The following is a 22,250-nucleotide window of genomic DNA, read 5'->3' as shown; positions in this document are numbered from 1 at the left end:
ATGGGTCAGCAGTCAGTGCACTTAAATGGGGAAGTGAAGTGACAACTTAAAAAGGTAAAGATGGTATTTGTCTTCTGCCAGCGCTCACTGTTTCGCCAGAGGTGACTATAAGAAACCCAAATGCTTCCTTTAAGAAAGTGTACTTCAGAAAGTACAGAATCTTGGAAGCAATTATGACTTTTTGAATTTGATTTTTTCCCCACACCCTTCCAAGTCTCATTTGCTCTTTGTGAACATGTAAGGAACAGTACTGCATGAAAACACCCCAGCAGATTCTCCGAAACAATGCACGCTTCCTCATAGATACAGAGATTAATGCACTGTACTTCATCCCTGTAACTGTAGCTCACTGAGTAGAGAGCAGTAATTATTCACTCAAGTTTTATTTTTCACTGTAACTAATGTAACTAACATTGTTAGTGTAACTAATGGGATTTTTCCTCTTTCTTAGAATTGTAATTAAAAATATACCTGGTAGGTTTTAAACCACAGCTACTCACTTCCACTGCTGCAGGTTGCTACAAGCACAGCATGTCTTGTTCATCACTGGTCAAAATGCATAGCTAATGGTGGTAACTGTGTTGAAAAATAATTTATTGCTGCTGAGAATTTGCTCTATCAAATAGCTCTTGATTCACTGTGCTTTGTCAGTATCTTCTAGTTCCCATGGAAATAAATAGAAGGCATTACTTGTGGAGCAACCTATGTATATGTCCATACATTAAATATACACATGAATCCCTACATATATAGAGAGAATTAAACAATATGTAACTATATAATTGATAATTATATTTCTATATGTTATCATTTTATATTATGGATAACTCTGCCACACAGAAGCGGGGGACTGATGTTCTCCACCACCTTGCTCCACGGACTGAGTTTTCAGCTTGCGAGACTGTAGCTCATGCCTAGACATCTCAGGTGAGGCTATATGAAACTCCCCAGGAGCTGGAAAAGGGAATGAAAAAGTCCTTGAAATCAGAGACAGGAAAGACTCTCTTTAACTCTCAGAACTCCTGTGCACCTATGAAACGGCAAAATTTATTTTCTTCAGACAGAAATCAAGCTAAAAAATATATCAGTAGAAACGATAACTTGATAGAGCTTTTGGGAGAAAGCCTGGATGGACAGTGAGAATAAATTCCTGATGGAAAACTGCTCTGAGAGGAAAAACAAATAAAAGGGGCAAAGGTTTCTCCTTAAGGCGATAGCTCTTGTGGACAGGAGCAAATTTGGAAAATATTTGCGGTGCACTCCTAGCTAATAGAGGCCAGCCATACTATTCCCTCTTTTAAAACATTTCCCAACACCCACCAGTCACACTAGCAAAAGCCAGACATGATGAATAATGTAGGCTTTCCATCAGGATACGCTTAAATCTTCTGTTACTTACAAACAGCAGAGGCAATACAGACCAATTTTGTTGCAGAATCAGTAAAACTGCATTATACATAGAAAACATTCAGCTAATTTGCTCAGGTACCAATAGCCACGGAATGATGGCAGGTGCACAGAAATGGAGGTCAGGAAACAAATATCAAGTCCCTGCAGCCATAATTGCAATGCTTCTGGTACATATATTCATACAGATACACCTGTCTGTGACTATACATCTGCAGTGAAACCTCTGACTGCCAGACAGACATATCTCAAGCTGATGAAAACAGCTGATGAGGAAGGAAAGAATTTGCAGTTACTTGCAGCAGCCCACAGCTCTGCAATCATTGGGTGAGCAGGTAAGCAGCTCCTTGCCATGAGACATTGGTAGATCCAACTATGAGGAAACAGGATAAGGACTGGTGCAAGCTCACCAGCTGTCTCCTGCCAGCTAGGATGTCATTACTTCTTGTGAGCACAGTCCATAATATGCAGGGGTGACTACCAGACTGTGAGACATGGCTCTGTGCCTTTGTGGAGGTTCTGGCCAAAATTTCAGCCTTTCCTAGGATACCCTGAGGAGCCAGGGTTTATTGAAAACCAGTTCACACCAGTCAGACATCCAGCTTGATGGGACCCCATATATTAACATGTGAAAGGGCAGAATGAATGGAGAAAAGAGCACTTTTCAAAAGATTGTCAGAATAGTCAGCAAAGAAACATTATTAACTGTGCCCAACATTCAGGTCCATGCTGGCAAAGGCACTTTACATTATTAAACACAGTGCAAGCTTCCCCATCTGCATCTAAATACACAAAATTAATGTACCCTTCGACCAGCAGTCAGAAACTGCTAGAAAAGGGAAAGGTCCATATTCTCCTGCTAGTGATGGGTTAATGGTCCCCATCTCTCATACTTTCAGCACAAATCTCCTCTTTGTTTTTTTTTAAGAAGCCCCAGCTCTTCATGATGGGAAATCTCAGTTTTGATTTGATACTTAAACAAATATCCATCCTTCCTGACTGAAGAAATGAACTTGAAAGCATGACCATACCCACCATCTTCAATGCTCATAAGGCAAATCACATTGCCTCAGACTGTTAATCTGATTTAAAAGAAATATATCATATGATTGCAAAATAATTTTTTCTCTTGCACAACCAAGACTTTTGAGCTCCTGGGTTTGGCAGTGAAGTATGCAGGTCTAATTCAAAAACATCTCAATTCAGTGGAAGGAATCTTTCTGACACTGGAGGCTGCAGATTGCATCTAAAGCACACCAGCTGGCACTGAATTAAGATTGATGCCTTGTATTACAGTTAGCTATGGTGCAGACAGAGACAGAAATATTTTAAACTTACGAAATGATGTGAAAAATTGAACACTCCCTCTAACTCTGTCAGTAAGAGCTAATAACACCTTTGAACAAGTAATAGTAGGAATAAATCTTACATAGTACTATGCATGTTAACCCAGACCTGTAAAATAGGACTCATTTCAGGAAGTATGTTGAAGAAGAGCTGCACAGTGCAAAGCTGCACATCACACTGCGACTCAGATCAATACTCCTTTGAGCACAGTACAAAATATTTTCAGATTCAGCACTTGAAAAACAGCCTACATCACCTTAATTATTGCAGTCCTGCTGGCTGAAAAGCTTTCCTTTCTGAATCATTTGCCTATTAGTTAATTTAGAGCGTTAACTCACTGCAACAAAATGGAGTTATCCTACAGATGCAATAGGACATAGGTAATAATGTGCACCTGGTAGCAATCTACAAAACAGCAGTTCTGTAGATTGCTACCAGGTGCACATTATGAAGCTGGGGAAAGTCTCAAAACCAGCTTGACTTATTTTACTTCACTTAAAAAAAACCAAAAATTACATAACGTTAAGCTGATTTTAGGTAAGGACAAACATTCTACCTTCCTTCCAAATGAGAGGTGACTCAGGCTGCAACTATAGTAATTAAAATCACAGAATCAGGTACTAACACTAGGAGATGGGATTGGACTGACAGTTTTTCACACCATACAATACATCATACATAGTCAGTCTTGTCCTGCATGAAGCACACGTCCAGCTGAGTAACATCATGGAAATTCAAAGTGTTGATGCATGGATCCCAAATTCTGAATTACGAATGTGTGCGGAACAGAGCGATGGAGCCTGGCTTGTCTAAGAAGAATAAATCCAGTAAACAACACTGTTGCACTGGGACTGTATGCAGAATATGCTGAGAATTAACATGCAGCACATGAAGATAAAGAACAACTCAACTGAATGCATACAGGATCAGGATCCTAAGTGTGTCTGAAATACAAGCTATTAAATTTATATTCATCCTGGCTTGGCTATCAAAATTGAATCTGTTCAGCAGCTGCCCCCAGCCAGGATTTCAGTGCTCAATATATTTCTATCACTACGTAGTTTGAGCAATAGTTTTAATCAGTTCCTACAATCAACGCTTGAACATGGTGAGTCATTATTTTTTCGTTGGCAAAAGGACTCCTCTAAGCCTTGCTGATCAATCTGCCCGTTTTAAGTTACTGCACAATTCACACACACTCAGCCGTGCTAATAGTGGGAGCTGGAAAGCAGCTTGCAGGCACTGGGCTGGCACTGCCCCGCACACAAAACTCACCACAAGCAAATTCAGGTTAATTGTGGCAGGGTGCGTTGCTCAGTGCCCTGTGCCAGCAGATGCCTTGTTCCATTAGAGGACTTCACACCCCTGGTCTTTCCTGAGATATTTCTGCTGGGAACATCTCCCATTGCAGAGCAGTGGCAGATTGGCTGTTCACTCCTGCTAGAGGTGGTGGACAATTACAGATGTGCCTTCTCGGGGTCACCTCTCTCACTAGGAAAGTTTGGTTAATTGGAGACAAGACTGTTGGCACTTCTCCATTATCCTGGCAAATGCATACGAGGTATGTGAAAATGACTGACTCTGGTTTTCCCCAGCAGAGCAGCTCCCCTTAACTCCAGCTCTGAGCATAGTGCTCATTCTGCCAGAGCACTGGTCAGTGCTTATGAAAGGCAGGAGGCTGTCCCCAGGAAATGAAGACACCTAATGAGGGAAACACCTAATGAGGAGACACCTAATTGGACACCTGGGTATCTTCATTAATGAGTCCTATAAACTGCAGATCTCTGGGCTCAATTGGGTTCATTTTCTTACTCTACCAACTTCTGTAATGGTGATCACTGCAGTAGCTGGGCATTTAATTACACACAAATGAGGACAAAACGGAATCAGGGGAGAATGAAAATATAATGATGTAGAGTTGACTGGTCAGTCACTGTGTTTCACCAGTTTTCAAGCACAAGATGTGCCAAGGCTGGGGTCCTGGAGCCAGCGAAACTGCTACTACACATTTTCTCTATCTTTTAGAGCCCATGAATAGCACTTGTGTGGGATGCCCAAGCTCCTGAGGACACCATTTTAGCAAAGAGGGAGGCTGTCTGCACTAGCTTTCTATGGCTGCAACGGAGGGAGTTTCAGTCAAGGAAGATGAAGAAAGGAAAAGCAGCAGTGTTGAGGAGCAATTTATGCTGGGATCCAAGGGAGGACAAAGCCCTGACCTTTGGAGAGAAGCATGAATGAATGTGAGGGTCAGAGGGTCATGCTCTTAATCCATGTTGATGCACCTTCCTGATTGATCGTTCTAAGAAGACATCAAAACTTCCCTCTACAGGTGAGCAAGGCAAAAAGAAACCACCAACCACTTCTCTCTGCAATGCAAATAACTACAACACCTGGATGAAAAACACTATTGAAATAGTAATGGCACAACACCAGTTCCTTATCAAGCTTAGGAAATGGATTGTTCTACAAAGGAGCTAAGTGTCCTCCTATTCTCCTTCTCCTACAGTAGAACATAATAAGGACCATGTTCTGAAGGATGTTTACCCATTTTCAATACAAGTTACTGCTGGATGAGGAGGATGGACAGACTGGCAGTACAACTCCCTAAGCCATTTTTTCCTAGGAACACCAGTGTGAAGACATTGGAGTATTCAAAGTAATCTATGTGGGTTTTCATGTTTGGAAGAGGTTTTTAAACCTGGTCTTCACCTCAAGCAGTATCACTTCCCTTGTGCTTTAACTCTTGGGGAAGAAGAGATTAAAACAAATTTTCTTCTCTGCTGCATGATAACACAGTTGTTATTTCAGGGGCAATTGACGTCACTCTAAATGTCTCCACGACTACATCTGAAAGAGATTTCCTTCCACAAGTGAATTTTTAGGATATATCTCGTAGTTTCTCAGTACACTGTTGTGTTAAATAATCCAAAAGAAAACTTCTTAGCGTGCCTATGATTAAAATAAGCAGTTTATCTCACTCTAAGTCACAAATACGCATTCTTCCAGTCCCCAGAGTACACAATGAACATAGCTCTGAGTCCACAGATGGCCAGCAGCCATGACAGAATCAAAGTCACTTTTGGTAATTAAAGATAATTCACTTTAACTAGATATGGTTAAAGGGCTCCCTAGCCAAATGAGGAATAAGATAGGTACTGGATTTACGGTACATACAAGTAGGAAACAAGAAGTTCTCACTGTTATTCCAAACACAATATTCATTAGTAAATGCAATAAAGTTTTGCATGTAATCCACTTAGTGATGTCTTATAGTTCAGTAAATTATATATTTATTGTTTGTTTCACTCTAGTAGCCTGAAAACCATTTTGTTTGGTTAAATACTGCCACTTACTCTTAAAGCTTTTCTTTTTTTAAATAGCTGTAAGCAAACAAAAGAGATCCTTTCATCACTGAAATTAATAATAAAAGTGAGATGGCCCAGCAAGCTGAAGTACAAGGAGTATTTTGCTAAGGAAATTACAGACTTAGGAGCTTTTACCATGACTTCACATCTGAATATGGAAACACATTCATTCTTACATTAAATTTCTCCTGTTAAAAACCTCAGTATATTCTAGAGAACCAAAAGCGGCAGTAAGTATATGTGCATACCCTGAGCACGTATTCTCTATACATAACCAGTGCTGTCCTTCGTATCTGCCCACTTTCCACATGCTGGCTCAACTCTCCAATGCCGTCATGACCCTCATTTCCCAGCAATCATTCAATCATTCTCATGAGGCACAAGAGACCCAAGGTGCCCTCTGGGTCTGCCCTTGCATGAAAGAAGCAGTGCAGAAGTTCAGTGACATGAGTGGTCCCACAGCTCAGTACCAGCACTTGCATTTGCCTTCAGAGAGCCACATCTCCAGTTTAAGAGAAGCCAAATAGCTAATGCTCAACAGAGATGAGTTCTACAGTAAACAGATCTGTTACGAACAGCCAAGACGGACCCTTTCCAAGGAGAGCCATTCATTCTTCATCCATACTGTTACATCTCTGAGGACAAGTCCTTTCTCAGCACGGGTGCTGGCCACTCAATTCCACCTTTTGCTACAAAATTCCCAATCCCACATAAGTTAGTGGGGGGTCTGCATTTGGCTAATTCCCACCTACTCCTGGCAAACCAGACACTCCAGAGTAATGCTGGGGTGTTTAACATAGAGCTCCCCCAACACTCAGAATTTTCATGAATCAAGCTGGAATATATGGTGTAGCCTCTATCTCTTCACACAGACACACTGAACTGTTTCTTCACTAACAACAGTTTTGCTTCCTTGAAGATACTGTTTGAAGGTATTATTCTTGGCTAGAATACAGACAAATGGAAAGCCCAGTGCAAAGGTTAATGTGGAAATCCTCCTGAGAGACAGATATAAAACACTGTGCATTTCCTCTAGCAGAATGTTTAAAACATGCCATTCTCTTCTGCTTAGGGACACTTTAGCTGTGACCAGCGAACCATACTAGGCAGAACAAGCATTCTCTATGGAATAAAAAATGAAAGGTTTGCTCCTAGAGCAGTATCTCTTGAGAACTAACATCCTTATCATATGACAACCTCTAGCCTCCTGTAGTCTCAGCTGACGTAAGGCAAGAGTAGCAAATATTCAAGCCTACACAGAACTCAAATGTATCCCAAGCACCACCATGTCCACAGTAGAGATCACAGTACCTAAAATAGCCACCACCTCGTCGTCCTGGATGACTTCTAGGGATCCTGAGACCACGAAGCAGAGAGCATCAACACTCTCCCCAGCATGATAGATGAGGTCCCCCGGGGCGCAATGGATCGTCTGAAACTCCACGGCCAGGGCTCGCAGGCAGCCATCGCTGGCCAGCCGGAAGGCAGGATGCTCATTAAAAACTTTCCGGTTTAGGTGCACACAAATATCTGCTCTCATGTCCTTTGGGCAAATCGAGAGAACCTGAATGAAAGAAAGACAAAAAAACAATCAGCTGGGAACGTGGCAGGGCGGCAGCGTGCGCTTTATGAAATTAATGAATTGGTAGTTTCGTCTGGGTGGATCTTAAGCTTCTGGTGAGAGTTTTATCTTGAAATGAGGTAGTATTAATTTTCTACCCATCTACTGCTTCATAAAACACAGGTAAAAGTGTGGTGCTATTCTGTTACCCTTTCACACTTGTCTTCCACAACTGCAGGTGGCACTGCTTTGTCTCTGTCCCTCCATACTTGGTGCCTAGACCATCCACCCACTGCTATGCTCAGTCCCTGCAGGAGCACAGGATGGACACTCAGAGCTGAAGAAGCTTGAAGATATGCAAAGGCAGACCACTCACAATCCAAACCAACAGATTTAGTCGCATCTGGAAACCTAATCTTCAAAAGTGTTGATGCAGGTGACCACTTACCAACATGTATCCAAACACACCTAGGGTTTTGTTTCAGCACTGTACAGACATACAGTAAGTAACCTGCCCAGGAGGGCTTACAGACTAGAAAACCCAAAGAGTTTGAGCTTAGAGCAAAAAGAAAGTACTAGGAAACCTTATGAAATGTAAAGTAAAGGCGAATGAAAACTGCCCAGCAAAGGTGAAGATGTATTTACTGCAGATCAATTAAATAAGGCCTTTAAGTCCTTACCTTCAATAGCTTTCCCTATTGAAACAGTAAAATAAATACACCTGAAGAAAAAAATGAAAACCTGTGGGTGTTATTAGGCATGTAAAATGTTTAGTATTTGCACATCCTCCTAAACACACCAGCATCCTTACAATTCTGAAATGCATGTCTCTCTGTGTGGAAGCTAATTGCCCTGAGAAACATACAAAACCTTGTAATGTTTTGCTAGGTTAAATAATGGAAAAAGGAAGAAGATGAAGAGCACTCAGAGTCATGTAAAGAAGAATGCAGATCAACAGCACTTCCTAATTCCTCATTCTACGGAATTTATCTGGCAGCTTGCTCTGCAGACAGTTGGTGAGAGAGGGGCATTGGGTCAGTGTGCTGACTAACATTGAAAATTAGCAAACAGAGGGAGACTCTGGAAACCCTGAATAGACTCAGAGGCATATTAATTCAGAAGTCATGACTTTCATTTTTGTTTAACGCTGAAGAGGTATAAAACAAGTTATTGTAAAGTATTACTAGAAGATCCAAAAGCATAGAATGGGAAAACAATGATGATGATTTTCTAGTTTAATCTAGACCCCTTCTTGTCTCGATAGATCAAAGTGTTTTGCTGTCAAATACATAATGAATGCAAAAGGGTGAAAAAGGAGGAGTTCATCCTCTTATTCTCTGTACTATGACAGCAAGTTTGCACATGGATGTATGCTTTCCCAGTCTACAAGGGGTTATGCAACCATATGTACTAACTTCTTCCCATTATGGGTCAGCTCATTCACACTTTTCATATCGGTCCCAAAATACCTGGTAAAATTATAGTCTAGAAGGCCTTGATTTAATGCTTTTAAATTATATAGGTTAGTTGTACCAATGGACAACTCTCTTATAAAACATGCTGTTACTAAATGTGTTTTGTTTGGATTTCATCTAATAGCCAGTGGTTCACATCACCTTGCTCTGATAAAAAACTTGCAATCATCAGAAATCTCTTCCACATCTTCATGTTTATAAAATACAATTGTGTCAACTCTCAGTCTCGAATAAACAACAGAGATGATGCTTCTTGTGTCTAATACTGTGATGCACAGTATCTCCTTGGAAACTTCCTTGTCTCACTTACAACAACCCTCCCAGATATCACAGGTAATTAGTTTGTATTTGATTTGATAGAGACTAGGTTAATTTTGCTTAATACTATTTTTCTGTAACAAAGTGTTGTATAGAACAGGTTCAAAAACCATAAGCCTGTTTTATCTTAAAAAATTAATAATAAACACATCTGACAAGACATATTCTCCATAAACCATCATTTGCATCAGTAATAATATCTTCTCTGAGTCACTGGTGAACGTATTCTGTATCACTTTTTCCATAATTTTATGAGGAGCAAATGTCAGCTTTACAAATTTACACTCACCTGAGTTATCTCATTTACGAATAGAAATATGAAGACACCTTCATTTTTCTAGTTTTAAAAATACATTTGGATACTTCTGAATCAAACAGAAAGCTCGTTTTTATTTTCAAATAGAAACATGCCACCTTTCTTCTTCACAAGAATAACTGCATGAAAAAATTCTGCTTCCTTTGGCATCATGATTGATGATTTTTAACATTTTTATCTCCTGTTGGGTCTAAATCATTGTTAGGAACTTTTCATGTCTCTAATGCTTCCACTAATGTAACTGCTTTTGACTTAACAAGGCCATGAGCTGTGAATTGTCCAACAATTGTGTGTGTATACACATGATTTTGATTTCCAAATTCTATCTTCTAAGCTTCCAAACTGCAGGAACAATAATTGAACGATGCCTTAAACGCATCTGAAATTGATTAAACTGTTGCAGAAGAGGTTACTGTAAGACTCATGTATATTCTAAGACCCTTCGTCTTTTGAAGGGTAGATGAACTGAGCTGGTCAAAATGAAAGTAACTTGGATGCAAAGAAGCATATTGTTTCCTCTCAAATACAGAGTTAAATACAGGTTATTAAATGTGAGAGCTCAAAGCATTACTCTTTTTGTAGTCAAAACAAACATATCTATCATCACACTTTGTCAAATAAAGAGCCAGAAAAAATACCACTGCACACAAAAAGCCAGTCTTAGCATAATGCAGGAATTTGCTGATGTCGTGATAACATGATTCTCCTAATGACATATTACTGAATGGAGATACATGGAGATATCATTTATCAACAAGTACAACAGTAAATGAGTAATGATCCAAGAGTTAGCCAGGGATGAATATTCTTAAACGAGACTTCAGTTTTATTGCCTGCTACTCTGCTAGTACTGAGATCTAGCATCTGAGAGAATGAAACAGATGACAAAATTAAAAGAAATGCTTAATGCTGAAATATTTGGTAAAGAGGCTTTGAGCAATCAAGACAACTGCAGACACATATATGGGAGGAAGTAAAAGAGCAGAGACAGATGATCTCAATATCAAGGTATGTGTTTAGTGTATGCTGCAAGGACAAGTCTTCATGAGCTCCAAGCTGACTTTGCAGCAACACTGTTTGTGTTTACAAATACCAACATCAGGAATTCAGGAGGAGTCTCAAAGAAACCATCAGTTTCTCTGATATCACTTTTAGCCATACTGTAAAAAGGGTTTGTTGGTGACACAGAGTAGGAGTAATTTTCCTGTTTCCACAGTAAGAGCAGAAAATGATAAAATGAGCACCTCAACTTGAGAACTTCTGAAAAAGATGCTTTATTGGTAACACAAGAATCAGACATTTCTCTTGTAAAAGGCTCTTAAACGAGATATCAGCATTTTCAAGTTAGCATGCAGCTAAAAAGATAGAAAGGAAGAGCAACGCAGTTGTAGGTGGGTCCTATGGTTGTACTTACAGTGCACAAATGCACTTACATGAAAAAAAGAAATTCAGTTTAAGGAAGAAGATAACCTGTAAAGCTCAATCTATCATTTCTCTTTTAGCGAAATGCCTTCAGCACTTTTGTTAGCAGAATGAAAGTTCAGCCAGGACATTTGTTTGAATCCTCGTTTCTGCAGTGTATCTAGAAACCACCAAGACAAGCTTTTGAAGAGGAAATTTCCTTAGAGGATTCAAGACCTTTCTCGGTGAAATCTGCAGTTTATAAGTAAGTCAGGATATTAAGGCTGCTGACTGTAATGCTTTACCAGCTGATGGCTTTGGAGCACACAACTTAGAGCAGCTGCCCCCAGGGACCTGATACTTGTGTGCTGCTGCAGAAGCTGCTCCATAACAAATCTGTAGCCACAGACTTCACAGTCATCCAAACATCATTAAAAAAACCAGAATCTGATAGTTTCAATGCAAAATTGGAAGAGAAAACTGAAACCACCCTAGAGGAAAATCTGATTGTGTAAGTGGCATTTCTAACTAGAAGAAGCCAGGATCCATGCTGCACATGAACACTACACGTGTATCCACAAAGATCTGAACCACTATAAAGCTGAGAGAAGACAAAGTAAAGCGTAGAATAACATTTATCACCTACCTTCTTTTTGTAGGAAATTAAAACTCCTCAAAGTCAGTATAAATTGCTGAGCTCTGTCCTAAGCACTCACTGCTCCTTGGCACTCAGCTGGCACAAAGCAAAGTGTACTCAGTGCGGAGACTTAGCACTGCCACAGTAACTAGAACATCCCATGGCATATCCAAAATGCTGGTGGTAAGTGAAACGCTCCTGGTTGCTGCTAGAGATTGGGAAAAGCTCTGGAAGACTCACAGGGAATCGCCATAAAATACTTTGCTATCTTTTCCACTTAAAATCTGGAAAGGGGGAAATAAAATTCCTAAGGAGGTTCAATTTTATTTTTTTCCTCTCCCATCCATCTCCTTGACATACTCAGGCAGTTTAAGATAAGCCCCTTGCACAGTTCAAATGGCTCTACAGGGAACAGAGATCATAAAGAACTCAAAGAAAAGCAAATGAATTGAAACAAAAACTGTACAGATTAAGAATGTGTCAAAATAATAGCTTTTAGGAAGGGTTTAAGTACTTAAAAAAATCTTTGCCAGCTAGAAAACACTATGGGATGGCTTAGCAAATATTACAGAATCTGTTAAGACTTGTTAACAAAGAGGACAGAAGCCAGTGAATCACAAATGGTATCTCTTTGTAATTCTCTTTCAGCACACGAAATTCTCACTTTCTCAGGGTTGTACTAGTGGATGTATTGATTAACGTTCAAATGAAGAGCTTAGACAGTCTTAGCAGAGGAATAACAAGGACTGTTTTTTAAATGAATAACTGCAGCAAGTACTGGAGATATTCAGTAATGTCAACTTCAATAATAAATAAACTCCTATGGCTTCTATCCTGCCATCGTCCAGATCGGTCTTTTTATTTTCTGGACTTTCAGCCGTATCTGGCAGTAAATGAGGTCAGATCTTTCCAAAAACCACACCGCCTTCTAGGCACCTGACCAAATTATTCAGATTTTTAGAAGTTTTTGGCTCATTTCAGTGTTGAATTCTTTTGCAGACCAAGCTAAAGGCATTACATTTTGCACTGGTCTGGAGCCAAAGAGACAAAGGGAAGAAAACAGCTGATGGGCAAATCACAGAGCATTTTCCTGTAATAAGCCGATAATTTTGGAAGTAGCTCAAAGGTGATGTGTGGAACTGAGCAGTTATTAACCCTGCATGCATTAGGGTAATCTTTAGTACATCACTGAGTACCTTGGCACCAAGAACTCAATCTAAGCAGCAACACTGTGTTTCATTTTAAATTAACTGTCTAAATTCCAAAGTCACGTGGATTTAAACTCTCAGATCTGAAAAATCAAATTTAGTAAGCTGAGCTTGAATTGTTTTCTTATGAATGATACATGACCTAAAATAGTGATCACAATGGTTAGGTTTAGTAGAATATAATACCGAAGTTAACCACATTTTAGCTGAGACGTTAGAGACATTAAATTATCTGTAGATCTCTACAGTACATTAAATTCAGTATTGTCAAACACAACGGGATCCGGCTAAAGGTCTGGAAAACTGCAGAAAGATAAGAAGTATCACAATTTGCTGTAAGGATTGAACTGGTTCTTCAGTACAGAACATGTGGAGTTGTCTAATGCAAGAAAAACGTAGCAAGAACAACACTAAGAACATCCACTGATGGGCAAAAGTAATGGATCACAACTTGTCTAAATTTCTGCACAGTTAAAGGTTTTATTGAGTTTGGTTTTGCAATAATGTCTGTCCCAAACACAATCATGACTTTCTGATGAGGCAGAAGATAGCACAGTACAGGGAATTTCATCATTACAGTTATGGTTTTTTAGGTGACAGAAAGAAAAATAAACAACAGAAATAATACAGTTAACATCAAAGAATCAAGTCACAACACTGTTTAGATTAACAACTTTTGGCACAAAAGTCATCCTTGGAAGAATGGAATTGATCAACAGTTTTTATTTCATGCTTCTGCTGGAAGTGGCTTAATTTTTTAACAGGCAGCATTTTGTAAAAATATCGTTCAAGAAGGAAAGTTGTAAGAAAACAGATCTGAAGGAGACAGAATCAAAGAATGCTGAGGTTGGAAGGGACCTCTGGAGGTCCCTGAGATGTGATCATTCCCCAAGGTGTGGTCTTTGGAAACGACAGTTCCTCTATCAGCAACATGCCCTTGGTGGTAATGCTCAGGGAAACACTCAACCCATCCACAGCAGGCGATTCTACCCCCCAGGCAAAGAGTTCATGAGCTGCCCTACAGCCATCATTTATAGAACTGGCATTCACTCAAGTATGAGAGGTTCATATTTCAACCTGCGTCAACCCAAACTCAGCACATCCAAGATTGTGGACAATCTTTTCTGGCTCTGCACAGTGCATACTGGAGGTGAATCATCCATACCATTCATTAAGGTGAAACACAAAGCCCCACTGGTGCACAGACCCCGTGCTTGGACCTCTGTGAAGGACAGTGAGACCCTGACCGTCTCTCCTGCAGCCCGCTCTCCAAACAACCGTGGATTGCAACTGTACCTGGTCCTAGCTCAGCTCTCTGAGGTGAGGGGAGACTTCTTGTTCACCTCGTCCCGATCTGCAAGGAACGACCAACAACCTCGCCTCTACAACGAAACAAAAATACTTGTCCAAATGGTTTTTACCTTCCCTCTTCAGCATGGGATTGTGGGTAGCTGTCACGCCTAATTTTGTAGATCTCTTTGGCCATGAAGCTTGGAAGCCTTGTACATCAGTCATCCAGTAGAAAGTCCAGCCAGCAATTACAGACACCTCTATGTGGTGGGGCACCGTAGGAATGGCAGCCTGATTTCCCTGTTTTTCTCTGGGTGTTGGTAATTCTTACTGTAGCTCTTGAAAATCTTACTGAGAACAAACATAACTAAACTGCGCTGTACTTTGTAGACTAATGTTTAATAAAGTTACAAACTGTGTCTATTTACCATAAACCTATCTCTCCTAAATGAAAGCTTAGTGGGCCAGTAATGAATAGTTTTAATACTACTTTCCCAGATTTCCTTTTCAGTCATTTCAATGTGGAATTGGCATTCATTTGAATTGCCAGTGATGCTTAGGTTCAGACTAAATAGAAGCATTTTCTTCTTCCAACCTACGGCTTTTCTGAACAAACTGACTATTAAAACATGATAGGCATTTATTTAATTGCTTTCTGAGCAAATCCTAAGCCATACAACAGCATGGAGGTCAAGAACAGAAAATCTCTGACATTTCAGAATGCTATCATTAGATGAGACCTTGAGACATCTGTATGTGTATGTTAATGGCTGTTCTGCTTTCACATATAATGACCTATTTCTCGTAGAAGAGCTAATATCTATAAATTTTTCATTTGCTGCCTAGTAGATTTCAATAAAAACTTAAGAGGTTTGAATTCAGTATGTGTTTCATGGATTACTACTCTACAGATTTTTTTCAGCTGCTTAAAAGTAACAATATTCAGAGAATGCACTGGCCTGTTTTATACCTCTCTCAAAAAAAAAAAACCCAAGAAACACATTCTGCTGTGTCAGAAATCCTGTTTAAGTATATAAGGGTTTATTAGCTTTTTGATGATTTTGGTCATTATTAGATGAATAACCCCAAAACATACAGTATTAAATGTAAAAATAAATTCCATCTTGTCTGAGCCAGTGTTACTCCAGGAGACAGAGTCCATGTGCATGTACTACATACATCATCCTAGCTGTCAGAGCAGGGCTCTAACGTTCAAGTGATTTAAGATTATAGATCATAGGCCACTTGCTTCCCCTTAAGTAATAATAATAAATACACTAATGCTTTTAGTGTCACTGTTAATTCCTTATTTGTGAACACTCAGAGACAGGTTGAAGTGCTGTGGTTTGAAGATGGAATTTGAAGATGAGCTGTGCCCGAGGAGAACAGTGAAGTCTAATCTGTGTGCTTAAGGCACCATTGCTTCGGTGTGGAAGATCAACGCTTCTCCCACATATAAACACAATCAATGGAAGCTTTAAAACAAAGTTCTGTTTGAGACAGACATTTCCCACAAGCAGCAAGGACTAGATTTTCATTAATTTTTCTCCATGCTAACTTCCACTTTGTTTTCGCTGCTTGTCTGATACGGACTCATCCTTTCTGGTTTTAGCTAACACCTTATTTAGAAAAGTGTCATTCAAAGGTAGATATGCGAGTTCTGACACAACACATCTACACATGTTAAATGGTAGTAATTCCAATCAAGCTGTACTTCAAGTGCATGAAGTTAAAATCTTTAGTTATCAAAGAAGCACATACACGTGCTTATTTTTAGTACCTCAAATTGCTAGGATGGTTCATCACCATAGGAACCTACTGTAACACTTCTTACATATATTAATCTTCTTGTCCTCTGAATTTAGATTTCAAAACAAAGCCATTTCAACATGCTGAGTGACTGAATGAAATGTATTGTAAATCTGTGGCAAGTGATGTTGCAAAACACATTCCAATGTGACAGTGTAGGTATATTTGGAACAGTTTAGGATGTAATAATGTACGTTAGGTTTAGAAACAACCGTGGATGATGGAAACTGTCTGACGGAAACTGGAAAGTTTAGAAACTCCTCACTAATTTCCACGTGTTGTGAGCATACGTGCTTTGCAGGATAATAAGCTTACTGAAAGACTTCAGAAGAACTGGAATGGGAACTCATTTGATCCAAAAATATCTGGACTACAGACTGGGTAGGATCTCACTGTTGGAGCTTTGAAATCCGGACTGGAAGGAGCCCCTAAGGCAATGACCAGGCTGCTAAGGTGAGCAAGAGAAGCTACTCAAGACCTGGGTCAGTAATCCCCTATTCCAACATACACTGGAGCACTGTCTGGATTTAGCAGCTCAGCTGCAGGTGCAGCGTAATCTTGCTAGCCTTACTATGTTAATGGTAATAAATTTAAGCCTGTGTACCTTGGAGGTCTCTATAGCGTGCTTCCATCCACTTGATGCTCTGGGGTTAGCACAGATGGATTCAATTTAAATGCAGAGTGCCTTAAAATGGACTTGAAGGGATAAAGATGGAACTAATGGAAGAGGAATGCTCCACCCTACAAGACTAGCCTCTGGAACTGTACCGCTGTCCCCCTCAACTCTCAGCTGGGATTTACATTTTCTAATTTGTCTCAGTGAAGCATATCACAACACTGTCCAGAGTGGAAATAAAGGTAGGAAAACTGTTGTGTTATGAAACAGCTTTCTACCCTTCTTCCAAAACCAATCTTCACTACATCAATCTTCAGTTAACGTCCTGAAGCCAAAAGCAAACTGCCTTAAGCTCTCATACAGACTCTGGGATGCTCAGTGTGGGCACTAAGGGCTGCTGGTGCTGTTGCTTTTGCAGACTTGCAGGCTGTAGGGGATACAAAATACCAACATATTCAAACCGATGCTCAAGTTCTTACGTTTATCTCGTCTCTGTTCTTCTGCAACACTGGCTTTTCTGGGAAGTTCGATTAGATCCAAATACTGATGTCCAGATGCAGAGGTTCCTGAAATCCTTCCACTGTTATAAATAGGTTTTGGATCCAGGCCTAAGTTTAGGCAAGTCTTTACCAAGGGAAAATTGTTAAAAACCTAAGTCACAGATTTTACAGCCATATCAATTATCTAGCTAAGCAGCCATTACTGTCTTACAGACCAGAGAACACTGCTTACCACAAGCTGAAGATTATAGCTCTAACTGCATTTTTATAAGCTATAAAACCGGACATGTGGAAACTATGGAAGGAAATTTCAGTAATTAAAGCATAGGTTTTCCTCATTAACTGCAGAGCATCATTAAAATCTAATGAAACTGTGGCAGAATAATACAGTATTCTGGCTTAACTACAAGGAAATAAATGCAAATGAAAGTTCCATTTTCACATGTTTTTTAGTTTACACTGTAAGACTGAATGCATTTATTGTAGTTTACAATAGAAAAGCTCACTTCTAACATTGTATGAGTCAGCATTTGGAAGTTAGGGTATTAGTGTATAAGAAATTAACATATTAAGGAATGAGGCATACTGAACCAAAAAGTCAAAATCTGTATTAATTAATATTGTTATATTTGGTATGGTAAACTGAATTTCATTGCAGAAAATGAGTATGATAACTGTTGTTGCACCAGCATGATGTAAAACTAAATTTGTCAGTGTAGCAACTTTAATTTTGCATGTCTGAACAAACTGCATCATCATCCCATACTACACAATAGATTTAGACAAAGCAAGAACTTCAAAGCTCTGTAAACACTGTACATTTTAGGACATTAATTTGCCGTGACAATACCTTGCCCTCCTTCAGAAAACTGCTTTGTAAGTTCTCAGACAGCAAAACTTCATGGAAATTGGAGCCTGAGAGCCTAACTTCAGCTGATGTGTATCAGCTCTACAGATTTGTCGAAGGAACATCACCAGTCTCCAGCAATTCTAAATCTTAAAATATTCATTCTAGGCACTACAGGTGGAAACCCTCCCATCTGATTCCAACTCTCTAAAACATCCAGCCCAAAGCTAGGTAGACTTCACTACACACCTCTCAGAGAGAGAAGCTCGGAGGACAGTTCACTCGGTCCAACCCGAAAATGGATGAGACACTGTGCAGACAACCTTTTCCTTAACAGACCTTTGAAGACACCTGAATAACCACTCCTTTCTGAGGGCAAAAGTCAGGTAGGACTTCCACCCAGCACAGCTGACAACACTACCACATTTTCTGCATCTTCCTGGCAACCAAAGGCCTTAAGTTCTAGTTGAGAGATTTCAGCTCAAGATCAATCTCTGCTGCCATTAAAATGTTATACCAATTAGGCTGATGGGAATGTCGATGTCCTGGACATCAGCAGAAGGTCCAAACCAATCAAACTCATTTCATTGCAACTCACAGATGCCAATACTTTTCAGAAAATACTGATTAGTGTAGGTTTGACATTAAATTATGTCCTCAGATATAATTTGAAGATGAATTTCCTGTTGATTTCAATAATTAAGTACATTAAAACTGTTTAGCGTTTTGGCAAAGCAAGACTAGAAAGCAGAAAACATTTACCATAAAGATAAAAGGCAAATTTCCAAAGTGGCACAATCACCATTTTTGACAACATTCCATTTTTGGTCCAACCACAACCATAATAAGGGAGTAGCATGCAGTTAAGAATTTGTTAGTAAGTTACATGCCGTTACACAGTTCTGTTTCAAAGAAAGCATACAATATATACAAACTCTATCTAAATTGTTACCTCATGTACTCATACCTTCTCTGTGTCAATTCCTTTGGACATGGACCAGGTTGAGACAATATAATCCATGACTCTTTCACTAAGGCCTTTTGGGACTTGATATAATTTTAGGAAATCTCTCACATTGTTCAGCATTTCATGGTATCGGTTGGTGTTGGCATACATCTGCTGGAAAATTGTGGTGACGTTTCCAAAAATAGTTGCATAAAGAAGAGCTGGGAAAAAAAAAAAAAAAATCACAAAGACAATTAAAAATAAATATGCATGCTCCAGTAAAATGCCAGTCACTAATGATTTCAAAGGCAGAAAAATGGCATCAGCTAACAATAGAAATTCCCAGGTGTACGGCCAGTAGGACAAGAGGAGGTCAAGGCAGAGCAGGAAGCACTCCCTCAAAGCCACTCTTGGCATTACCTTCTTTTCTGGTTTGATTCTCCCCTTTCTAAACGTGCTATCTTTACTTTCAAGCGTAGCCTGGTGAGTTGTTCTAAAGAATGACATGCTGTATTCAAGAAAACCACACGTTCTGAGTAAGCCTTTCCAATTGATAAGGCATCATATTCAGTATACTACTGCAAGAGCGATGCGGTGAAACTCTGAAAGAGGACGGTTGATATCTAAAGCCTAAATCTGACAAAGCACTCAAGCAAAACCATAAATGTACACCTTTGCTCATGCTATCATGAACAGCGGTGGATTGAAAGATAGTCTTAAAGCCACGGAAGTTTAAAGCTCCTTATTGAGTCACAATATAATTACACTTACAAGGAAGCCCAAAATGACATTCTTCCATTAAGCAACACAGGTTTTGCAGAAAAGAGAATTATTCTGATTTCTCATAATGCCAATGCATGGCACTTCACTTCTGCTCTTGACATTATCAAATACACAGAAGTCTGCCTTCATTTTTAATAATCTTTACTCAGAGATACTGTATACTGAAGTTCAGCTATGCATTTCCACATTGCATTAAAAAAACAAAACAAAACAGAAATGGCAAAGAATAACCCATTGTGAAAGGAAAAATGCTTTCTGTCTCTCAGTGCATAATGTCTTCCCTCAACACAACATGTCTATATCATTCCAGAAAGCTCACTCTGTTTCACAGTTATTTAATATGGTTTATCATCCCTACTCGAAAGATGGCATTTTTAAAGAAACATCATGCTTTCCTAAGGCCTATTCGATAAAAAAAAAAAAAAAGTGTATTTCCATATCGCACTGTGCTTCACTACATTAATATAAAAATTAGATGCTGGAGTTCATGAGAAATACAACGTTCGCTGTTTCATCACAGTCAAAGGGGTTTTTTGAATCTCAAATGACAAGACTGTACTGAATAAGGTCTTACAGAGAGGAGTGTAGATGAACAAGCTTTCAGTTTTAAAGAGCACAGCAGATGAATACTCTACGTGATTATGAAAAATAAAGCTCTCTGCAAAGGGCAATTAATTCCCCCCCTCCCTCCCTTGCTTTACTGATCATTGTTTCATATTTGCTAGCCACTAAAGGGTTTTCCATATCTCTGTGCCCACCTGTATAGATAGCAACACTTCTCTGAGTATATGAACATTAATATCATGAAAAGTTGGAAAAGGATGGATGCCCCCTGCATTGGGTTCTTTTCAGCTTTCTTTGCTCCTCTGGATTTTGCAGCTGGAGAAGCTTGACGAAGTACCACTTCCAAGTGTGACATTCTTCATCCTTCTGATGTGCTCATTTATCTCAAACGCAGCTCATCAGATATGTGAGCGCAGAACATCTCCCTTTCTCACCTTCTGATGATGCAGTGTTAAAATGACTCCGACCATAAAGGTAAAGAGAAATCAGAACTGGCCCCACAACCCTGCCTTTCTGCATGACTGAAATGTATTAAATTCTGGAGCTATATTCACATTCTGTCACGTGAAAAAAAACGGCAGTGCACTCAGTGCAACCTGGCCACGTAAACCCCAGGAAAAGACACAGGCTGATTGAAAACGTGACACAGTGCCCTGTTAGATAAGGAAAGAAAAAATACTCAGCTCTGATACTTGCCAGGCTGGAAACAGTTATGTGTGCCATGGCGAAAACAGCTTGTCTGAAGCAAATGGCACATACACCCTCCTCTGCAAAAATAAAGACTCTTTGGCAGGGAATATCTGTAGCAAATGCTCTGCCAGAAGAGAAATTCTAGTTCTGTGTCTCTTAATATAGGATCCTGGAAAGTTGTACCTCAAGAGAGCATGTCTGCTCAAGAAATTAAGGACAGAATAAATAAGATTGCAAAATCTGATGGAAACATTATCCCATAGAACTCCAGTGAGCCAGAATTCACAAGCCTACAAGCCACAGAGCCTGCATACAAGTTACATTTGCTTACAGGCACTCAACTTGAGGATGGGCACAGCAAACATCACAGAGAGGGGCCGGACCAGGGAGGTGAGCTGGTTCTGCTCCTCAGCTGGCTATTCTCTGCATGGACAGCTGGCAGCCTCTGAGATGTGTGGGCACTGCTAATGGGCACTCCTCAGCTTATAAGAGCTGAAAGCTCTCTGTAAGAGACCCATCATTTGCAAAGGAACACTTGCTTAATGAGCAAATGTCACAGGGGCAGGTGTGGACACTACCTTTAATAAACAAAGGCAGAGGAGCGTTACTGAAGGCCTTTCACTTTTGGCTGGATTTTAATTATTTTTGGCGGGGAGAATTGGAAGCAAAGATCATTTGCAAGAGGTTTTGAAGCTTATAAAATACTGTGCGACTCCTGAATGCACGAGGATTTAAGCAATCTCTAAAATCACACATACACTTCAATAGTTTTAATTTAGTCTCTCCTTTTTGCAAGAAGCTCAGGCAAAAAGGAAGAAATGATGCCACACAGGCTGGAGGGGAAATTACTTCAGCTGATTCCTTGAAATGACTGGCTAGGTCAGACACCATTTATTCATCTTCTCTTGAATGGGTCAGAGACCTCCATAATTTTTCTGTTTCCTACAGACATGCGATGCTCACTTACTTAATTGTTCCATCCAGGTAAATCTCAAACAGTCTTCACAGGATTTCATACCGATCCATTTAAAGTAATGATGTGGAAATATTTCTGCTCAGTCCTAAAGATGGATCAACTGTTATCTTAATTTCCATTTTAACTCTTCTGCGTTAAAGAAGTGTTCCCTAAATTATATAGGAGGATCTAAGTGGTACATATTTTTATGTCTA

At 39.7% G+C, this 22,250-nt stretch overlaps 1 protein-coding gene across 1 annotated transcript in view; it reads right to left on the bottom strand.

The window, feature by feature from the left end:
• The window catches only part of KCNH5 (potassium voltage-gated channel subfamily H member 5), a gene marked incomplete at its 3' end in the record, with an annotated part of 142,012 nt that overhangs the window by 27,213 nt on the left and 92,549 nt on the right, over positions 1 to 22,250 (bottom strand). The window contains exons 8-9 of the mRNA XM_079537762.1: positions 19,065 to 19,264; positions 7,431 to 7,683 (exon numbers count right to left, since the gene is read on the bottom strand). Coding sequence (XP_079393888.1) covers positions 7,431 to 7,683; positions 19,065 to 19,264 — 453 coding nt within the window. The remainder of the gene's footprint in view (positions 1 to 7,430; positions 7,684 to 19,064; positions 19,265 to 22,250) is intronic.

The sequence above is a fragment of the Tetrao urogallus genome (assembly GCF_951394365.1).
Source record: "Tetrao urogallus genome assembly, chromosome: 6".
In the NCBI taxonomy this organism is placed as follows: domain Eukaryota; kingdom Metazoa; phylum Chordata; class Aves; order Galliformes; family Phasianidae; genus Tetrao; species Tetrao urogallus.
The sequence above is the reverse complement of the archived record's forward strand: the minus strand, read 5'-3'. Positions and strand labels throughout refer to the sequence as shown.